At 32.9% G+C, this 19,972-nt stretch overlaps 1 protein-coding gene and 1 long non-coding RNA gene across 2 annotated transcripts; one reads left to right on the forward strand and one right to left on the reverse strand.

The window, feature by feature from the left end:
• Positions 1-1,192: 1,192 nt before the first annotated feature.
• LOC132800432 (trans-resveratrol di-O-methyltransferase-like) lies at positions 1,193-2,741 on the forward strand. The gene is made up of 2 exons (XM_060814041.1): positions 1,193-2,167; positions 2,330-2,741. The coding sequence occupies exons 1-2, from the start codon at positions 1,394-1,396 to the stop codon at positions 2,627-2,629; spliced, it is 1,074 nt and encodes a 357-aa protein (XP_060670024.1). The 5' UTR covers positions 1,193-1,393; the 3' UTR covers positions 2,630-2,741.
• Positions 2,742-17,181: 14,440 nt separating this feature from the next.
• Positions 17,182-19,421, reverse strand: LOC132800610 (uncharacterized). The gene is made up of 3 exons (XR_009635794.1): positions 18,930-19,421; positions 18,757-18,817; positions 17,182-17,401 (listed from the first exon to the last, which is right to left on the reverse strand). It is a non-coding gene; the product is annotated as an uncharacterized LOC132800610 (long non-coding RNA).
• Positions 19,422-19,972: the final 551 nt, after the last annotated feature.

Below are 19,972 nucleotides of genomic sequence, written 5' to 3' on the forward strand. Positions count from 1 at the left end.
CCAAAACAAATTTACATAAAAAGATTGCCCATTAATTTTACATCTTATTACCATATTGCCATTAGATCAATTTCACATAAAAATTATTCATTAATTTTGCAACTTATTACCATATTACCATCAATTTCAGTACAAAAGCTTCTTTCACTTTTTTTTTTCATGTTCTATTTTTTTGTTTCACATGTATTTTTTAAATGTTACATATCACGTTCAATTTAATCATAAAACTAATATTTATCCTTTATTTTTAACTAAAGCAAAAATAAATGTTTTAATATAATAAAAACTTTTATTTCACTTTTTCTTTCAACTAAGCCAGTTTTGTTTATTTAACTAACTCAAACTATAAAAAATTTAATTAAATAATTAATACTATTCAAAAACTAAAATAATCAATAAAAGTTGACAAATCAATAAATATGTATTATTAGTTATTATTAGTTAATTAAATATGTCGATTACGTATTTTATTTCCGTTTAAGTTAGAATCTTTAATTTTTTTTATTAAGGTTTTCCCTTATTTTCCATTCCTACAATGCTTTTCTTCTTCTTTTTATTAAATTATATTATGTTGATAAATCTATTAACAATTTATATTTTTTACTTTAATTAGAAATAAATAAACAGCTATTTTTGAAATGCCATGGAGTTCTTTTGAATATTGATGATGTGTTATGAATTATATTTGAAAATTTCATATATCTTAGTATTATTTGTTAAATTTTCTATATTTTAGTATTAATAAACATTGTAATTTCTTTATTTACAATAATTTTTAATATTTATGAACTGTTTTATGATTATTATATTTTAATTATTCTATTTTTTTATATTATTTTATTATATTAATTATTTAATGTGTAAAAATATGTATTCTAAATTAATATTTACAGTTTCTATAATTTATTGATATTTTTGTTGATATCGATATTTCCAATGATATTTCCATCGATACCGATATTTTCATCACTGATTACAATCAACCACCCGCAACCCCAGCCCAAAAAATTAAAAAAGAAAAAATAAATAAATAAAAAATTAAAAAAGAAAAAATAAATAAATAAATACAACTTAAAAGAAGCTTTTATATCTGGCTGTCAAATCACATAAAGCTAATAATTATTTAGCAAGAATTGATTGCATCTATTAAAGTCGGAACTATCTGTCCACATAAAATCTTGCCATGGCCCTCATCTTTTATTTCCATAGAAAATTGCAAGGTGGAAAACAATTCACTGAAGAAAAACTTGTGCTATGTATCTTGAGTTTTACAGATGAATTGTCAATTGATCTGTTTTTAAGTTATGAGTAAAAATCTTCCCTAGCTAGATATAAATAGAGATCGACGATATGAAGTTCAAGATAGAACCGAAAGAAGTTTTCATGACATAAAATGGATTCAGGAGATGAATTGAGCTCCACCAAGCTCCTTCAAGCTCAAGCACTTATCTGGAATGTTTCCTTCAATTACATGAAGCCCATGTCTCTAAAATGTGCCATTGAATTAGGCATTCCAGATATCATCCACAACCATGGCCAAGCTATTACTCTTTCCGAGCTCATCCAATCTCTCCATATCCACCCTTCTAAAACTTATTGCATTTATCGCCTTATGCGTCTCCTAGTTCACTCTGGCTTCTTTGCAAACCATAAAGGAGATGACAAAGCTCAACAAGAAGAAAAATACTCTCTCACTCCCGCTTCTCGCCTTCTCCTGAAAGACGAACCTTTTAGGGCTACTCAAGTTTTTCTAAACTCTTTTGTACCGGAGTTTGTTACCCCATGCCTTCACTTAAGCGCTTGGTTACAAAACACCGATGAAACTCCATTTGAGACGGTATATGAGCGAACAATTTGGGATTTCTTAGCTGAAAACCCAGATCATAAGCAGAAATTCTACGAAGAAATGGTAAGTGACTCACTGTTAATTGGTAAGGCTGTAATGGAAGAATGTAAAGAAGTGTTCGAGGGTTTAAAGACCCTGGTCGATGTGGGAGGCGGCACTGGAACTATGGCCAAGGCTATAGTGAAAATGTTCCCATCCATTAAATGCGCTGTGTTTGATCTCCCACATGTTGTTGCTGGTTTGCACGGTACTGAAAACTTGCACTTTATCGGCGGAAACATGTTCGAGGCAATCCCACCAGCAAATGCACTTTTACTAAAGGTGGTGTATATGACTGTTATCAAATTGTTGTTATTATTTGAAGTATATTATTTTTAATGTTTTATTATTTGTTTTATATATATATATATATATATATATGTATATATGTATACACAAACGAGAAGAATAGCTAGCTAATTGTAACTTTCATATGGAAATTAGTGGGTTCTTCATGACTGGAAGGACGAAGAGTGTGTGGCTATATTGAAGAAATGTAGAGAAGCAATTCCAAGTAAAAAAGAGGGAGGAAAAATTATAATTGTAGAGCTAATAATTGACGACCCGAAGACTGATAAGGAACTAAGTGAGACACAACTCTGCTTCGACATGTTCATGCTGACCGGAGGTGGGAAGGAGCGTAGTCAAATGGAATGGGAGAAGCTTTTCTTGGCTGCCGGTTTCAGTGATTATAAGATAACTCCTCTTTTGGGAGTAAGGTCACTCATTGAGGTTTTCCCTTGAAGCCATCTATGGTTTTAGCAAATCTGTAAATCAGATCAAATAACTGATAAATTTAGGAATGGATCTCAATGGAGTTGATGATCACTGTCAATGCTACAAGCTAATTATTGCAGTTTCTAGGTTGAACATTCAGAACTATGCATATATATATATATATATATATATATGGGGGAAATGAACAATGAAGATATATTGAAGTAATTTTTTTTTTTTATTTTGATAAATTATATTTGAAGTAATGTTAGATGTATATATACGTAGTTTAAGAGTATGGCTTTTAACAGCACTCCAAAATTTGCTAAGCCTGCCGCGTTCTACAAGCTCACATTTAATTATATGTATTCGTTTGGCTCATTGACAAAATATATCCATTCTATCCTAAATTTAAAGAAAAATAAAAATCTCCAATTCTTAGAAAGTTAAATTTTTTCTTTAAAAAAACAAGAAATAAAAATGTCATTACTACCCTCAAACAAAATAAAAAAGAAAAAAGTATAGCTTAGTTGGAACCATATAAGTTTTGGTATGCGGAATAAATAAATGTAAGAATATAATAGCTATTTCATAGGATTAAATTATATTCTATTTCATAGGATTAAACTATTAATATGTTTGATGTATTTTAAAGTTAAAAAATACCTATTCTATACGAATACTTATTCCCTTATTTCAAGGAAAAACTATTCCTCTTAAATGGTTCAAAATTGGTAAAGCATCTCTAATGGTGAATGTAGATTGTCACTTATGTGGTATAGAAATTCATATCGTATAAATTTAGATGACATAAATGTACAATCAATTTTAAAATTATTGTCTAATGGTAATCTGTAGAATGCTATTTATAGCTATTATTTGCACATATTTCATTATTATTATTTTTTAAAATTGACTTTTTAAAGAAAATTTTGCTTTTAGCAAAATTTCACAGTGTTTAACAAACCCTCCAGAAGTATAGAAACACCTTAATAATCTACATTTTCTTTTTCGTGCCACATCAGCTTGATAGGTATTTAGACGAACCCATTGGAGAAGATTTCTTTTTTTATTTTTTTTGAGTAGTTATTAGTTTTTCTAATGTGGTTGAAAAAATAAAATCTAGCAATAGATGAAGCCATTGTAAATGCTTTGTTCTGTCTTTTGAAGGATAATTATTTGTAAGACTTATGAGTCCTCAAAGATGTGAAGCAAGAAAGAGCAAGATTAGTGAACAGTTAGAGGATGGGTCGTAAAACCAATGAACCCTTAATGATGCAAGGCAAGAAGGAAAAAAATGAGTAAACAATCTTACATCACTTAAGTGTAGTACAGTAGAACAATAATAGTTTAAATATAAAGATATGCACTTTTTTAACAATTGAAATCCTTTCAGAGTTGTTAGCTTCAGGGTTCAAAAGAACTCTAGGCTAAACGTGCTCTAGTAGATGCAATCTGGAGATAGGTGACCCCCTTTGGAAATCAGGACCAAAAAAAAAAAAAAAAAAAAAAGGAAAACAAAAACCCATATTGTCCAAGTGCAATGGATAAATTATGACAATATCAGTGGAACAAGAATGATGGGATGCCAATGAGTAGGGCATTACAGATGGTGTCAAAATTTGTACCCAATCGAAAATGTGCCAATGAAGATGCTGGACCCCAAGGAAGGTGAATTGTAAAACCTATGAGCTTTGAAGAATACAATGTAAGAAGAGACAAGATTAGTGAGCAATCCCACATTTACTGGACATTAAATGATAATAGTTTAATTGTAAAGATAGTTATTGTTTTCACAATCGATGCCTTTTAAGAGTGGTTCGAAAGAACTCTAGGGTCACGCAAGGTCAATAAGCAGTCTCACATAGTCCAGATGTGTAATGGTAATGGTTCAAATATAAAGATAGTCGCTCCATTAATAATTGAGGCATTTTTATAGCGGTAAGCTTCAACGTTTAAAAGAATTTTGAAGTTAAGTACGCTAAAGTGAGAGCAATCTCAAGATGGATGATTCCCTAGAAAATTTGAATAAAATCCAATATTGTCTAAAGTGCGATAGATAAACTAAGGACTACATTGTGGAGTAAGAGAGTGTAAGTAGGCCGGGTGTTACATTATTCTTACTATATTTAAAATATTCTCCAATCAGGATTGATTATTTTAAACTGAAAATATATTAAAAAAAACTATAAAATCTGAATTTTAATTAATTTTTATCAAATTTGATATTTTTGAAAAGAAAAAAAATCTTTATAAAGATTAAATATTAAACTTAGTCAAGAAAATGACCAAACATATTAGTAGGACTATTTATTATTTTTTCTTTTTTTAATTCCTATGAATATGTATTCTTATTTCATTATTACTAATCATTCTATATATCAAACGTGACCTTGTTCTTGCTGAAATAGTCCAATGACAAAGCAAATAAGATATTCATAAATTTTGATTAGGATGGTACCATTGAATAATGAAATATATTTTTAAAAGCTATGAAATGTAGGTGCTTTTATAGGAAATATAATCTAACCAATATAAAATTTTGGAAGTATAATTTATTTGCTACAATTTTGAGTAAACTTAAAATAAAATATAAAAAGGAGAAAAATTTAGATATGTTAACAATAGAGAGACAAATAACAAGATACAAAAGGAAAATTTAAATTGAAAAATAGCAGATAATTCTTATGCATATTTAATTTCCATATAAATAGTAACGATTCTAAGGAATAATCCCAATTATTAATTTAGCAAAAAAGTCTCAATTATCAAAAGACTACATTGCAAAATAGTGAATACAGTACAAATTTTTAAGAAAAGATAAAGGCAGTCTTGTTTGCTTCTTTTTTTTCTTTTTTTTTTAATTTTATAGAGGAACATTATTTTTATTATTACAGTTTTCTTCAAATAATTGAATATAATATTATTATTATTATAAAAATTATAAATAAAAATTAAAAAAAATTTGAGGTGGGCACTTATCTGTCAATCCTTGCCTTTATTTACCATACGCTAAAGCCACTGTTCGAAAAATAATCCTCCATTTGAATTTTGATGCCCCAATATAAAATATATCTATAGTAGATATGGCTTTGATTTGTTGGTTTCATCTTATATTGGGTATATAGTGATATAGTAAGTGTTAAATCAGGTTGCTACTTGACCGATTAAAATTTTAATATTAATATATTAATTGAGATGAAACTCTTAATTTGATGTTCCGTATTGAGAAAATACTTTGGAATTGAATTTTTGAACATTTTGATCAAGGCTAATCAAGTTTGACCAATTAGACTTTTTATGTAGAACCATTGACTTTTTCTTAAAGTTAAAATTTGACTTTGACTATTATATCCTTGTGTAGATCTCGTCGATTCAAATTTGTTGATTAATGGCACACTTGATTCAAAGTTATAGATCAAAAGTTATAGTTTTACAAGGTTTCACATGTGGTATAACTTTTATAGTGTTCAAGCATGTGCCTTCTGTCATTTAGTGGATCCAAGGTTTATATAACACCTAGAAACCAGTGCTGAGGGTTTCTCATGTCTAGAAACTTTACTTAAAGACCAAAACTAACAAAATACCCTTAAGAACCCTTGAAACTCATGTAAAACCCTAGACCCGTCAAAACCCACCTTGGACCACCACCCATCACTATGGTTTCACTCCATTTGACCTATCTCAAGCCACCATCTCACTACACATGCATCGGCTAGTCGCCTTACCCACCTTAAGATCAGATGAAAACTAAAGTTTTAGGACATTCGGATTGGCGATGGGCTAGCAATTGCCTCCGCTGGTGGTGAAGCTTTGGCCAAACTCTAATCTGGCTAGTTTTTGGCCCACCTAGACCAGGTGACCATCATATCCCACCTATTTTGACTTTCTTGAATCCATATCCAGTGCTCATTTATCCATACTCTCATCGGTTCGAAAGAAACAAGCTTTGCAGTGGCTTTTTAGCTATTTTTCAAGCACTTACAGTGTAATATAGTCAAAGTGAGTACACCATCATAATCCTTGTATCTTATGCTTTCCAGCAACATATTATTTGCAAGTTTATGATGTCATTTGGGTTGTTTTCTAATTTCTAGTTAAACCAAGTAAATTAGGTGATTATCGGATAACAATTGGGCCATAATCATACGCCTTAAGACAAATTTGAGTTGAAAATTGAAATTGAATTTTACTTATTGGATGCTTCAATTTCATTAATTGGGCCTTAGATTGAAAAAAATCCAATTTCTAAGGTTAGGATTTTCAAAAATATTGGTAAATTAGGTTGTATGCCTTAAAGACACATACACTACTTAGTTCACATGCCCTGGACACACACACACACACACACACACACAACTTAGTTTATCGATTTATGCTACGTGATTGAGTAATTTTGGAAATATTAAGAAACATCGAGAAAGAGATTGAAGGTCATCTGATTGCGAATCAGGAATGAGTTGTATCTCTGCTAGTGAATTTTACTTTCAAAATGATTTGGTGTTATAAATATGATTTATAATATTATTTTCATTTTAAGAAGTATAAATTTATGTGACTTTATATTATATTATAGATGCCTCGCATGATTTATTAATTTGTGAGATGACTATGGAATATTTTGGTAAAAATATGATTTTCATTTTGTTAATATAAATGTAGGGGGCTATAAATATGCTGGCATTTATGGAATTTTTAATATGATGGAATAGTTGAAAAATAATATTTTTCTATAATGAATATGGTTTTGGATTTATGAAGTTATAGATTTTGGTGTATACCATTGCCTTACTTGGGTTATTGGTTATGATGGATATGGTTATGTGCGCTTTATATATTTTGCCATCCCCTACTTTGATCGCTTGATATTGAGATAGATGTGGCATCCCACCTTTAACACATCTAGCATGCCAACTGTAATTGAGAAATTTCCTCTCCTATGCAACCTGCGACACCTTAGGATGCTAGGTGTGAGCATATGATAGGTTTCATAATGGTCATAGTACAGTGGGATATAGTATTTATGGTTATTGAGATTATCTAAATTATGAACTATAAATGAAATGCTATTTCATTTATCGAAATTTTGTAGTTGTTTGATATTATTTTCTTGTCTTATGATTATGGAAACTATAATATCTTGTGAATAATTATAGGTATTATGAAAATTATTTGCCATAATAGGAGAACTTTTAAAGAGTAAAAGTAAGGTTTTGAGGGAAATGATTTTTAATCATGACATGTATTTTTGTTATATTTTATTTGTTCACTTATTGAGCTTGTCTCACGTGGCGCTTATTATTTATGTTTGTATTATTTACCTTTAGAATCTTATACTTCCATTAAGCTGCTTTGGTGGATTAACCTAACATGTATGCTCTTATTTTATTTATTTATTTTTTTTTTGTTTTAGGTTAGGAACCTGATGAGAACCTACCTGTACCCGTACACTCAACTACTTGCTAGGGTGCTGATCCTATATAATTGAAGAACGGACCAAATACTAGAGCTTAAGCTAAAAGGTTTAAGACAAACCTTATTAGTTTTATACAAAATGTAATTAAATCTCAACAGGGCATATTAATATCAAAAGATTCTAAGCCTATACTGAGCATCCAAGTTGTGAAGGCAAAAATGGATCCAGGAAGCTGTTTTGGCCCATTTGAGGACTTCGGGCAGCAAAAGGTGAGTTTTTTGGCCTATGAACGTGTTTGAGCTCATCAAAAGGCTGTGAAATCATGCCAAGGTAGAATCAAGCATGCCCAAGTATGTCATTAGCATCCAAGTTTCCACATTGGTCGGATTTAACTAAATTGGCGCTGGGAAGAAGCTTACTTGCATTCTAAGCAAGCTTTGATCATTCCAATCAATGAAAACATATGGGGACCAGTTTTAATCCTACTAGGCATCCTATATAGCATGTTGGATCAGATTTAGAACCTAAATTAGCTGGAGATTGGACAAGAACAACTTATTTAGAAAACTAGCCAACTACTTTCCATATCTGAAATTTAACTTTTGTTTTAGGAAATAGTCTTTTATTTTTTTTTATTTAATAATTTTTTTGGACAAATTAATTTAGGAAGGTTGAATTTTATTATTTCTAATTGTAAGTTAATTAATTACTCTTTAAAATTTAAGGAATTAATTAATACAAATTAGATCGGGAAAGACTTGTAAAATTCGGCCACACCTTTTTGTTTAATTTTACTGGCCGGTTTCTACCTATTGTTTTAGAGTTTTGATTTTGTCACTTTAGCCTATCCAAAGACATATTTCTCAATAAATCACACTAAATTATTCATCTAGAAAAATTATGGTGAGAAAGATTTCTCTTTGTTCTTTTAGAATACCTAAAACACCGATAGAGAACGAGTATTTTAGTTTAACTTATCAATAGGACAATCCATAACCTATTGTGGCATCTTCGATCTATGCCAAGATTTTTAATCACAAGTTGATTAGGGCTAAGGTGACCATTAGAATCTGAACTTAATTTTGATCTGGGTTAATATAATATGGGTTTTAGAAGCAAGTCAACCTAAGTTCGTATCATTTGGTATCAGAGCCAAATCTATTCAAGTTTGATCTATCTTATTTGCATTTTTTTTTGTGTTATTCTACAATTTTAACATTAGGCTAAGGTTGCTTCTGTCCATACATGTTCTGCATCTTTAAAAAGCAATATATATATATATATCATTCTACATAGCCAAAAATTAGGGTTCCTTTTTTGTTAGCCGAATTTTTGCTTTCAAGTTTGTTGGTTGTTTTTGCATATTAGTTCTTGGTAATTTGGTTTATTGTTGATTTTCATTTACTGTTTTTAATCTTAATTAGTTGCACTTATATATTCAAAACCAAAAAAGAAAAAGAAGAGAAATTTTGGAAAACATATTGCAAAACCCCTAAATTATTGCAATATGTTTTGTTCGGAAGGTGTAATTCAGATTTAAGAAATTGTTAGGCATTGGAGTTGCATTTTTTATGGTGATTGTGCTGCTGAAAATTGTGTGATACTATTCTGATTGTGATTAAAAAAAAAGCCAAAAGTAAAAAAATAAAATAAAATAAAAATATTGTACAAGAAAAGGCCAGTTTGAGAATTTGTAAAATCGAGCTTTGTTTGGATTTGGAAATTCAATTTTGATAGGTGGAGTTGCTATTTATTCAATATTGGTTGCTGGATATTGGAATATTGGTGCTAATTGATTGGATTAAAATTGGTTTAATGATTTGATACAAAGGCTTAAATTACGAGAACTACGACTAAAAATTATCTCATATTTTGATCGAATTGTGTTCTTGTTAATTGTTTGGATCCTTTTCTAGATTTTATCCTTGAATTTTGGCCTCTTAATATTCTGGTTTGATTCCTTAATGAATCCAAAAATTACTTTATTATTTTCTTTATTTTTGGATAGTAAAGTTGAGAGTTAGGTTTTATAATTCACTTGGAATTTGCTTGCTGCTTGCTTATTGCTTCTGTTTTATTGATAGATTTAATTAGGACATACTTGTGATCTAGCTGTTGTTTTAAGTGTGTCTTAATCGAACTTTGAGATAATCTTTCAAGTGGAAAAGGCAAGAGAGTGTGAGCTTATAAGAGGGTCAAAATCTAAAACTAGTGTGAAAACACGAGTGAATGGGACCTTATTTAAGTAATACACATGAGGGAGTGAATTTGGTGAGATTTCTTGCATTATTTTGCTAGCATGACAGACTCAAGATTACGAAAAGGAGGCGATTCTATAAGAGAACTTGGATAGGATTCCATGGGATTCAAGGGAGAATCTAGAGCATTAGGTAGTTTAGCTGAACCTACTGACATGCATATTGCGTTGCAGCAATTGAAAAGGATGAATGCTCGGTTTGATCAATTTGATCAAAGAATGGATAGGTTTGAGAACCAACAAAGGAGATTGAACCCTAGGATGGAACCATAATGAGGATGTGGTAGAGGCGAAGGAGGCTGCAGACAGATTCAGGAAGAAATTGAAGAAGAGGACTTTGGAGACACTTTTGAGGAGGAGTACAAAGACATATTTGCACTCCAAGGAAGGCAAAATCATAGTAGGCAACACCAGGAAGAAGGTGATGATTTAGGAACTATCAAGGTTTTAGTATACCACCATTTTTAGGGAAGAGTGATCCGAAGGCTTACTTAGAATGGAAAGAATGTACGGAGATGATTTTTGATTGTCATAATTATTTAGTGGCAGAAAAGGTTAAGTTGGCAGCTTTAGAATTTGGACATTATGCTTTACAATGGTGGAACAATGAGCAAAATACCCCAAGGAGAATTGGTGACTAATTAATAACCACTTGGAGACAAATAAAAGGAGCCATGTGGAAAAGATTCATACCCAGCCATTATAATAGGATGTTGCATCAGAGATAACAATCTTTATCTCAAGGAAGCAGGTTGGTAAAGGATTATTACAAGGAGATGGAGATGCTCATGATCAGGTTGAGTTTGAGTAAAGGATGAGAGGCAACAATGGCTAGGTTTCTTGGAGGGCTTAACCAAGGGATTGCAAACCAAATGGATCTACAGTAATATGTGGAGTTGGAAGAGATGCTGCATGTAGCAATCAAAATTAACCAAGGGTAGTAACACATGGCTTGGAAAAGCTTCAAGTAGTTGGAGGACCGGTTCAACTAGTTGGAGAAGGAGTCTCACATTCGGTCGAGACCAAAGCTGAAGCAAAAGGAAAGAAGTGCCATTCGGCTAAGGAGAGACAACCAGGGCGAACCTGTACAAGCACAAAAGCCAAAGGGTAAGGATGATCCAAAACCATCTAGAGCTCATGATATTGTGTGTTTTAAATGTCAGGACCATGGACATATTGCCAACTAATGTCCAAATAGAAGAATTATGGTGCTAAATGATAATGGAAAGTTGGAATCCAACAGTGAGGAGTCAGAAGCTGAGATTGAGCATGATGAGGAAGAATTTGGAGAAGAAGAGCATGATAAACCTGTGACTCAAAAGGCTTCAAGGGTCGAGTTAAGTTTGATAGCACGAAGAGTCTTGACAATGTATCAGGATGAAGAGCAAGTGCAAAGGGAAAACATCATACACTCAATGTGACATCCAAGGTAACATTTATAGTATGATTATAGATAGTGGAAGTTATGCCAATGTTATTAGCACTATTTTGGTGGAGAAATTAGGGTTAACATAATTAAACATCTAGAACCATATAGGCTCCAATGGCTTAATGATAGTGGAGAGATGAAGGTAAATAAACAAGTTAATGTAAAGTTTAGTATTGATAACTATGTGGATATCATTTTGTGTGATGTTGTACCAGTGCATGTGGGATATATTTTATTGGGAAGACCATGGCAATTTGACAAAAATATCATACACTATGGTTAGGAAAATTCCATTGTGTTCTGATTTCAAGATAAGAAAATTAAGCTTGAGCTGTTAACACCAAGGGATGTGTTTAGACATCAAATGCAAATGCAACAAAGGCAAGAGAAGACCATCATGCCACCCACAACTTCAATAAGAAAATAAGAGAGCAATGCCTAGTCATATCACTCAAGTAAGCTTTCTAAACCTGAAAGTGAGAAGAAAAATGAAGAGAAGAAAAAGACCAACTTTTATCTTAGACAAAGTGAGGATTAAAAAGGCATTTTTAAATAAGAAACATATGCTAGTCATGATATATAAAGATGTATTTTTAAGTCATCTAGCTAACCCTAAATAGCCTGCATTACCGTGCTCTATATCTCCTCTTTTGCAGGAGTTCGATGACATTTTTTCAAAGGAGATTCCTAGTGGTTTACTACCTATTCAAGGAAATTAAAGACCAAATAGATTTAATCATCGGAGCCACGATTCCTAATAAGCCTGTATATAGAAGTAATCCCGAGGAGATAAAGGAGCTTCAATGCCAGGTAAGTGAATTGCTAGAAAAATGATACATTAGAGAAATCATGAGTCCATGTGTTGAACATGTATTGTTAGTGCCTAAGAAAGATGGATCTTAGAGAATGTGTGTTAGATTGTAGGGCCATTAACAACATAACTGTCAAGAATAGGCCCTACAATGAATGCACCTAGTACTTTTATGAGATTAATAAACCATGTTATATTCCCATTCATTGACAAATTTGTGGTTGCTTATTTTGATGATATTCTTGTATATAATAGAAACTTAGAAGATCATGTAGGACACCTTAGGTTAGTGTCAAAAGTATATAGGAAAGAAATATTTTATGCTAAAAAGTGTGATTTTTGCCAAAATGAGCTTATATTTATAGGATTTATTATGAATGCTGTAGGAATTAAAGTTGACCAATCTAAGATTAAAGCAATCCAATAGTGGCTGAAACCTAGCTTTTACAAGAGATTTGTCAAAGATTTCAGTACTATTGTAGCACCATTGACTGAAATTGTCAAGAAGAATGTGGGATCCCAATGGGGAGAAGCATGAGAGAAGTCTTTTAATTTGTTGAAAGAAAAATTAACCAATGCTCCTTTATTGGTTTTACCTAATTTTTCTAAGACTTTTGAAATTGAATGTAATGCTTTAGGTATAGGTCGTGGAGCTGTATTGATGCAAGAAGGAAGACCTATAACATACTTTAGTGAAACGTTGAATGGGGCAGCATTGAAGTATCCAACCTATGACAAAGAGATGTATACTTTAGTTCGAGCTTTGGAAATATGGCAACATTACTTGATACTGAAGGAATTTATAATTCACATGGATCATGAATCTTTGAAGCATATTAAAGACCAAGGAAAGCTTAACTAACGGCATGGAAGGTGGATTAAATTTATCGAGACATTTCCTTATGTCATACACTACAAGAAAGGTAAAGAAAATATGGTAGTTGATGCCTCATCCCAAAAGTATGTATTGTTTTCAACCTTAGATGCTAGATTTCTTGGTTTTGAACAATTAAAAGAAATTCATGAGCATGATAGTGAATTTGTTGAGATATATAGAAATTGTGCTAAACATGGATATGGTAAATTCTATATATTGGAGGGGTCTTTTTTTGGCAAAAGTCAACTTTGTATACCTTTTTGTAGCGTTAGGAAGTAGCACAGACTTTGTCCATTTTACAAGAATACTTTTACTAGCCGACCATGAGGAGAGATGTAGAGAGGGTGTGTGAGAAGTGCATAAATTGTAGGAAGTCAAAATCAAAGTTAAAGCCGGACGGTTTGTACATGCTGTTAGCTATTCCTTCTCATCCATGGGTTGATTTATCTATGGATTTTGTACTTGAGTTACCTAGGTGTAGGATGAGTAAAGATTCAATTTTTATGGCTGTCGATAGATTTTCTAAGATGGCACATTTCATTGCATATAATAAAACTAATGATGCATCTCATGTAACTAATTTGTTCTTTAGGGAACTGGTACGACTTCATGATATGCCTAGAACAATTGTTTCAAATAAGGATGCTACATTCTTAAGTTATTTTTAGAAAATATTATGGGCTAAGTTAGGCACTAAACTTTTATTTTCCACTACTTGTCATCCACAAACTGATGGGCAAACTGAAGTAGTGAATAGAACTTTGTCTACATTGGTGCGATCATTAATTAGTAGAACTTTGAGAACTTCAGAAGATTGTTTACTGCATGTTGAATTTACTTATAATAGAACTATACATTCTACTACTAAATATTTACCATTTGAAATTGTTTATGGTTTTAATCCTTTGACTCCATTAGATTTAACATCTTTACTTTTAAGTGAGCATGCTATTCTAAATGGCAAAAAGAAAGTTGAGTTTGTTAAGCAGATTCATGAAAAAAATATAGCAAACATTGGCAAGAGGACTGAACAATATGCTAAAGTTGCTAATCAAGGCCTGATTAAAGTAGTGTTCGAACCAAAAAATTAGGTTTGGTTGCACTTAAGAAAAGAGAGGTTTTCTGAACAATGCAAGTCAAAGTTTATGCCTCGAGGAGATTGACCTTTTCAAGTTCTGGAGAGGATCAATGAAAACGCCTACAAGCTTGATTTGCTAGATGAGTATAATGTGAGTGCAGCATTTAGTGTTGCTGATTTATCTCATTTTTCTGCAGATGATGACTTCAATTTTAGGGAAATCACTTTTAAGAGGAGGCGAATGATGAGAACCCGCCTATATTTGTATCAGCAACTACACTCTAGGGTGCTGATCCTATGCAACTGAAGACCGGGCCAATTACTAGGGCTCAAGATATGAGGTTTAAGGACAATCTTGTTAGTTTCATACAAGGAGTAATTTAATCTCAAGAAGATATAATTATACTAGAAGATTCTAAGTCCATGCTAAGCATACAAGTTGTGAATGCGAAAATAGACCTGAGAAGCTATTTTAGTACATTTGAGGACTCCGAGCAGCAAGGGACGAGTTTGTAAGTTTATGAACATGTTTAAGCTTCCTAAGAAGTCAAAAAATCTGGTCAAGACAGAGGCAAGGGTGTTCAAGCATGTCCAAAGCCGCACAAGTTTCAACATGGCCGAATTTACCTATTTTTCGCGCCGTGAAGGAGTTTGTTGGCATTCCAAGTAAGTTTTGACTATTCCATTCAATGGCAACATGTGAAGACCGGTTCTAATCCTATTAGGCATTGTACATAGCATATTGGATCTAATTTAGAGCCTAAGCTAGCTGGTGATTGGACAAAGACAGCTTATTTAGAAAGCTAATTAAATACTTTCTAAATATAAAATTTGACTTTTGTTTTAGGAAATAGTCTTTTATTTTTATTTTTATTTACTTATTTGCTGGACAGATTTATTTAGGAATGTTGATATTTTAATACTTTGATTGTAAATTAATTAATTCCTTTTTTCAAAATTAAGAAATTAAATAATAAAAAATTAGCTTAGGAAAAGACTTGGAAATTTGGCAATTACCTTTTCTTTTGCTATGTTGGCCGAATTTGACGTAATTGCTTTAGGGTTTGATTTTGTATCTCTAACCTATTTCAATGTTTATTTTTTCAACAATATACAGAACATTAATCATATAGAATATTATTTGTGAGAGAGATTTCTCTTTGCTTTTTTAGAACATATAGAACTCCATTAGAGAACTAGTATTCCAGCTTGACTTATCAATAGGACATTCCATAACCTATTGTGGCGTTTTCGATATACCAAAATTCCTAATCACAAGTTGATTAAGGGTCAAGGTGACCATTAGAATCTGAACTTAATTTCAATCCGGGCTAATTTAATACGGGTTACCTAGGTTCGTATAAAAAAGGGAAAACAATAAAAGAAAAAAAAGAGTAACAACAAAAAGAAAAAATAGTTATGTCAGGAAACAAATCTAAATCGGCCCCATATAAATTAGAAGCATAGGTAGCTATAATATTGAAGGGAGCAAATTCAACCATGAAGCAGAATGGGCTTCAGTAGCAACTTTAGAAAGTTGATAAAAAACATTATTGCCTTTATGATATATATGTGACACCTTGAAACTCATATTTGTAATAAAATGAAGAAAAGCCAACCAAACCCTAAATCTTTAAGGAACCTCTAATGAATAGGATATCATAAGGTTGACAATGTACTTGAAATCACACTTAAACCAAATATTATTCCAAACATTCTTGGGCAATCTCTAAAGCATGCATAATAGAGAGTAACTCTACCTCAAAAGCTATAAAATATGCAAATGACACAATGTAACAACCTCGAAAAAATCTAAGAAAGTTACGAAAAACATCTCTACCATCTAAAAGACCAAGATTATCGAAAGAAGCACCATCAGTATTTAGCTTAACCCATCTGGAAAAGGCAAACTCCAATGGATAGGAATAATTCTCAAAGGTTTGATTAGTCATACAATCACATGTGCTATCCTTAACAACAAATCTTTCAGAGTAATTAATAAAACCACAGATGGAGAAACAAGAATCAAAGAATCTCCATGCAAGGCTAATTTCCTAGTAAATAAGATGGAGGCAACAACTGCAATAATGGATGCCTTCCAAAGACAAGCAATCTAACAGCTTAAATTAAAATATATTTAAGGCAGATAAAAATAGAACCAAAGGGTAGAGGAAACATTAACTCATAAAGAGAAAAAGGGAAGCAATATACCCCCATATAGCAACTGCATAAAGGCAAGATACAAACTGCAAAGCAAACTCATCTTTATACTCTACACTTGCATAAAGGACACCTGGAAATGATCATGAGACCCTGTTTAGAAAGAAAATTATCCATAAAAAGCTAATTATAGAAAACTTACCAACAAAAATAGCTTATGATAAAGAAATAAAAGAAACCCAAAGATGCTTGGCCTAAAGAATAACTAGAGAACTACCTGAAATAAAACCATAGAAATCTCCGCAGCTCACTTCACCTATAGAAGCATGCATCTAAAAGCTTATCTGTCAGGACCCGTCCAGAATTCCTTCCCCGGAACCCTAGACAGCCCTGATCCCAGGGAAACCCTACCGAACCTTCCAACGGAAAATCCGGCAGAGCCTCCCCTAAGGGATTTACTTACCACAAATTTACCTGCACTGAAAACACACTTCAAAAATATCCCCTTATTCCTCCCACAAACTACAAATTGATTCCACAAATTGCAGCACTTCAAAAATAAAACAACAGCAGCAACCCAGTGCATAAATAAAAACAACACGTCCAATACAGTATACAGAGCGTTATACAGAAACATGCGGAATTTATAAAATGACAGATACGGAAACAATACAAGATAGAGAGGAAAAAGGGAAGAAAAACTTCTTGAACCTTCGGCAACGAACTGAGACGTTGGACTCGCCCCGGACAATCAACGTCTCCAACCTGAACCTAGGGGAACGGAATTTAAGAGTGTGAGATGCTAATCATCTCAATGAGTGACCCTATCTACTATACACCTTTAATAATAATAATATAAAAATAAAGGAATTTAATTAAGCAATACCGAACAATTAAATAAATAAATAAATAAATATTTGAAGTAATAATTTCTCTCAAAACCCTCACTATTCACTTTGTTTGAAATGTTCCCCTTTTAAAACATTTTCACAAAACCCTTGTACGTACTTCCCAAAAACCAAGGAACCAAACGAATTAATAAACAACAAATAAACAAATAAATAAATACCCCAAATATAAATATTCTGTAATAAATTATAATAAATAATTTTTTTGAACACCTTTGGGGTTTTAAACTTTAATTGCAATTTACACCGACAATTACACCTGACGCACCACACCATATACCGGTGATGCCCTCCGATACCCAGCGTCCCGAGCACCGACTGGCGGGAGGTTAAAGAGAGAAACCTGCAGCGGTCACTTCGGCGTCCCGACAGTACCGACTGCTAAAAACCATCACCCGGCCAAGGAGGGGGGCGGCTGTGCACAACAATAACCTTGCCTGCCCACGGTCCAATGGCAACTCACGGGTGAAGTAATAACCGTGCGCTAAACCAGATAATAACCGCGCACTACCACGTGTCCATACACCATACACCAGAACACCAATACTGTATGAGTGCGTCTAAAAATAAACAATAATAACCAACCGTACCGTTTTACAAAATTACCGTGGGAAGTATACCAAATTTTCACAAAACACCATCCCACATATTTTATCCAATCACCCGGTACGAAACAGCGATAACAACAAACCACAATTTTCCTCGAAATACGAGATGCAACCATAAAAATACCACGGGCATAATTTATAAAATATAACCAAATATTTTCGTAAAATATTTAACCCAATTATGCCCGGAAAATCAAATTTAAAACCACGTACAAATACCATCAAAATTCACTTTGCTCATGCATAATAAATTAAACAACAATAAGACCATAATTAAATCACACCACATGAGCATAATTTAAATATCAATTTAAATACCAATTAAATATAATTAATTGCCCAAAAATGATATAAAATCCAGACGCAATTAATTATTGAAAATACTTGCTCATGTGTAATAATTACCATTTAATCATAATGAAATAATAATCGGGAATTTCTAATGACCCAAAATTTCATTTAACACCAATGGGTAAATATATATATAACATAATATTTTTCCCGATTATATTTAAAATACACCACATGAGCACAAATTACAGATATCAAATTAATACCACATAAATACAATTAATTACCCCAAAAATATTTTTAAAGGTGGGTCACTCACCTGGAGCACGCAATTAACCCATGATCCACCACGGGATCAATTCTACGACTCACCGGTGCTCCTAGAACAAAATTCACAGACAGTCAAATAAATTAATATTTTAATCGGGTAAATAATACCCGGTACCCGGGGGGTCAAACGCAAACTTTAACCAAAATAGGCGAATGATATACCGAATCGAAGCTTGTGGGACGAGGATCACCAATCCGGTCTCCGTCGACCCCAATTCCACCGGAGGTGGCCGGAATTTGGCCGGAAAGGTTCGGCCGGTGTTCACTTCTCCATATCTCGCAAAGCGCTTCGAATTTTTGGGATTGAAGGCCATTTTTGGATTCAGAGGACCCAAAATAGGGGGATAGGAGGCTCAATTGGGAGTGGGCTGGCCGGAAAACACAAGAAAAGAGGAGAGAGAAACTTGGCCGGCCGGCGGCTTCTCCGGCCCGATCGGCGCGCGTCCGGCGGTGGCTGGCCGTGAAACTTGGCGGCCAAGCTCGCGAGGTGGCGGGCTTCCTTGGTGGCTGGCGCGTGAGGGCTATGGGTGGCCGGAATTTGAAACACAGGAGAGAGAGGGACGGTCGGGAGAGAAGAAAGAAAAGCTGCGTGTGTGTGTGTATTTGGGGGAAGAAGAAAGGAAAAAAGAAAAGAAAAAGAAAAAGAAAAAGAAAAAGAAAGAATGGTGTTTTCCCACGTGGGGAAAGAAAAAGAAAAAGAAAAAGAAAAAGAAAAGAAAAAGGAAAAGAAAAAGAAAAAGGAAAAGGAAAAAGAAATAATAAAAAAAAGAAATAATTAAATAATAATAATAATATTATTATTATTTAAAATAATAATAAAATAATTTGATTTTTTTTTTTTTACACATGGTTGACATGTGTCATTTCACCATGTTGACACATGGTCACCTTTATTGAATCACACGTGACACATCGTTATGCGTGTAAAAATAATAATAAAATAATACAGTATTTGAAAAACTTTACAGGTCCATAACTTTCAAACCACATGCCCAAATCGGACGTGCCGCTAGTCTACGGACTCGTATCGACGAGCACTTCACAACCATGCATGAGTCAACACTCAACCTTGCATGAATAAAAAGTCAACTCCGGCACCTCTTGGACAGTTTGGACCTCAACTTGTTTTGCTCATAACTTTCAAACCGTAGCTCCGTTTTCAACGTGCTACCAGTCTACGAACTCGTGCCAATGTGTACTTCGTA

The sequence above is a fragment of the Ziziphus jujuba genome, chromosome 2 (genome assembly GCF_031755915.1).
Source record: "Ziziphus jujuba cultivar Dongzao chromosome 2, ASM3175591v1".
NCBI lineage: Eukaryota > Viridiplantae > Streptophyta > Magnoliopsida > Rosales > Rhamnaceae > Ziziphus > Ziziphus jujuba.

Bases quoted from the DNA above. Each gene is read 5' to 3' on its own strand.
- LOC132800432 (XM_060814041.1), top strand. From the start codon at position 1,394: ATGGATTCAGGAGATGAATTGAGCTCCACCAAGCTCCTTCAAGCTCAA. The intron at 2,168-2,329 runs GTGGTGTATATG...TATGGAAATTAG, and splicing joins CAAATGCACTTTTACTAAAG to TGGGTTCTTCATGACTGGAA.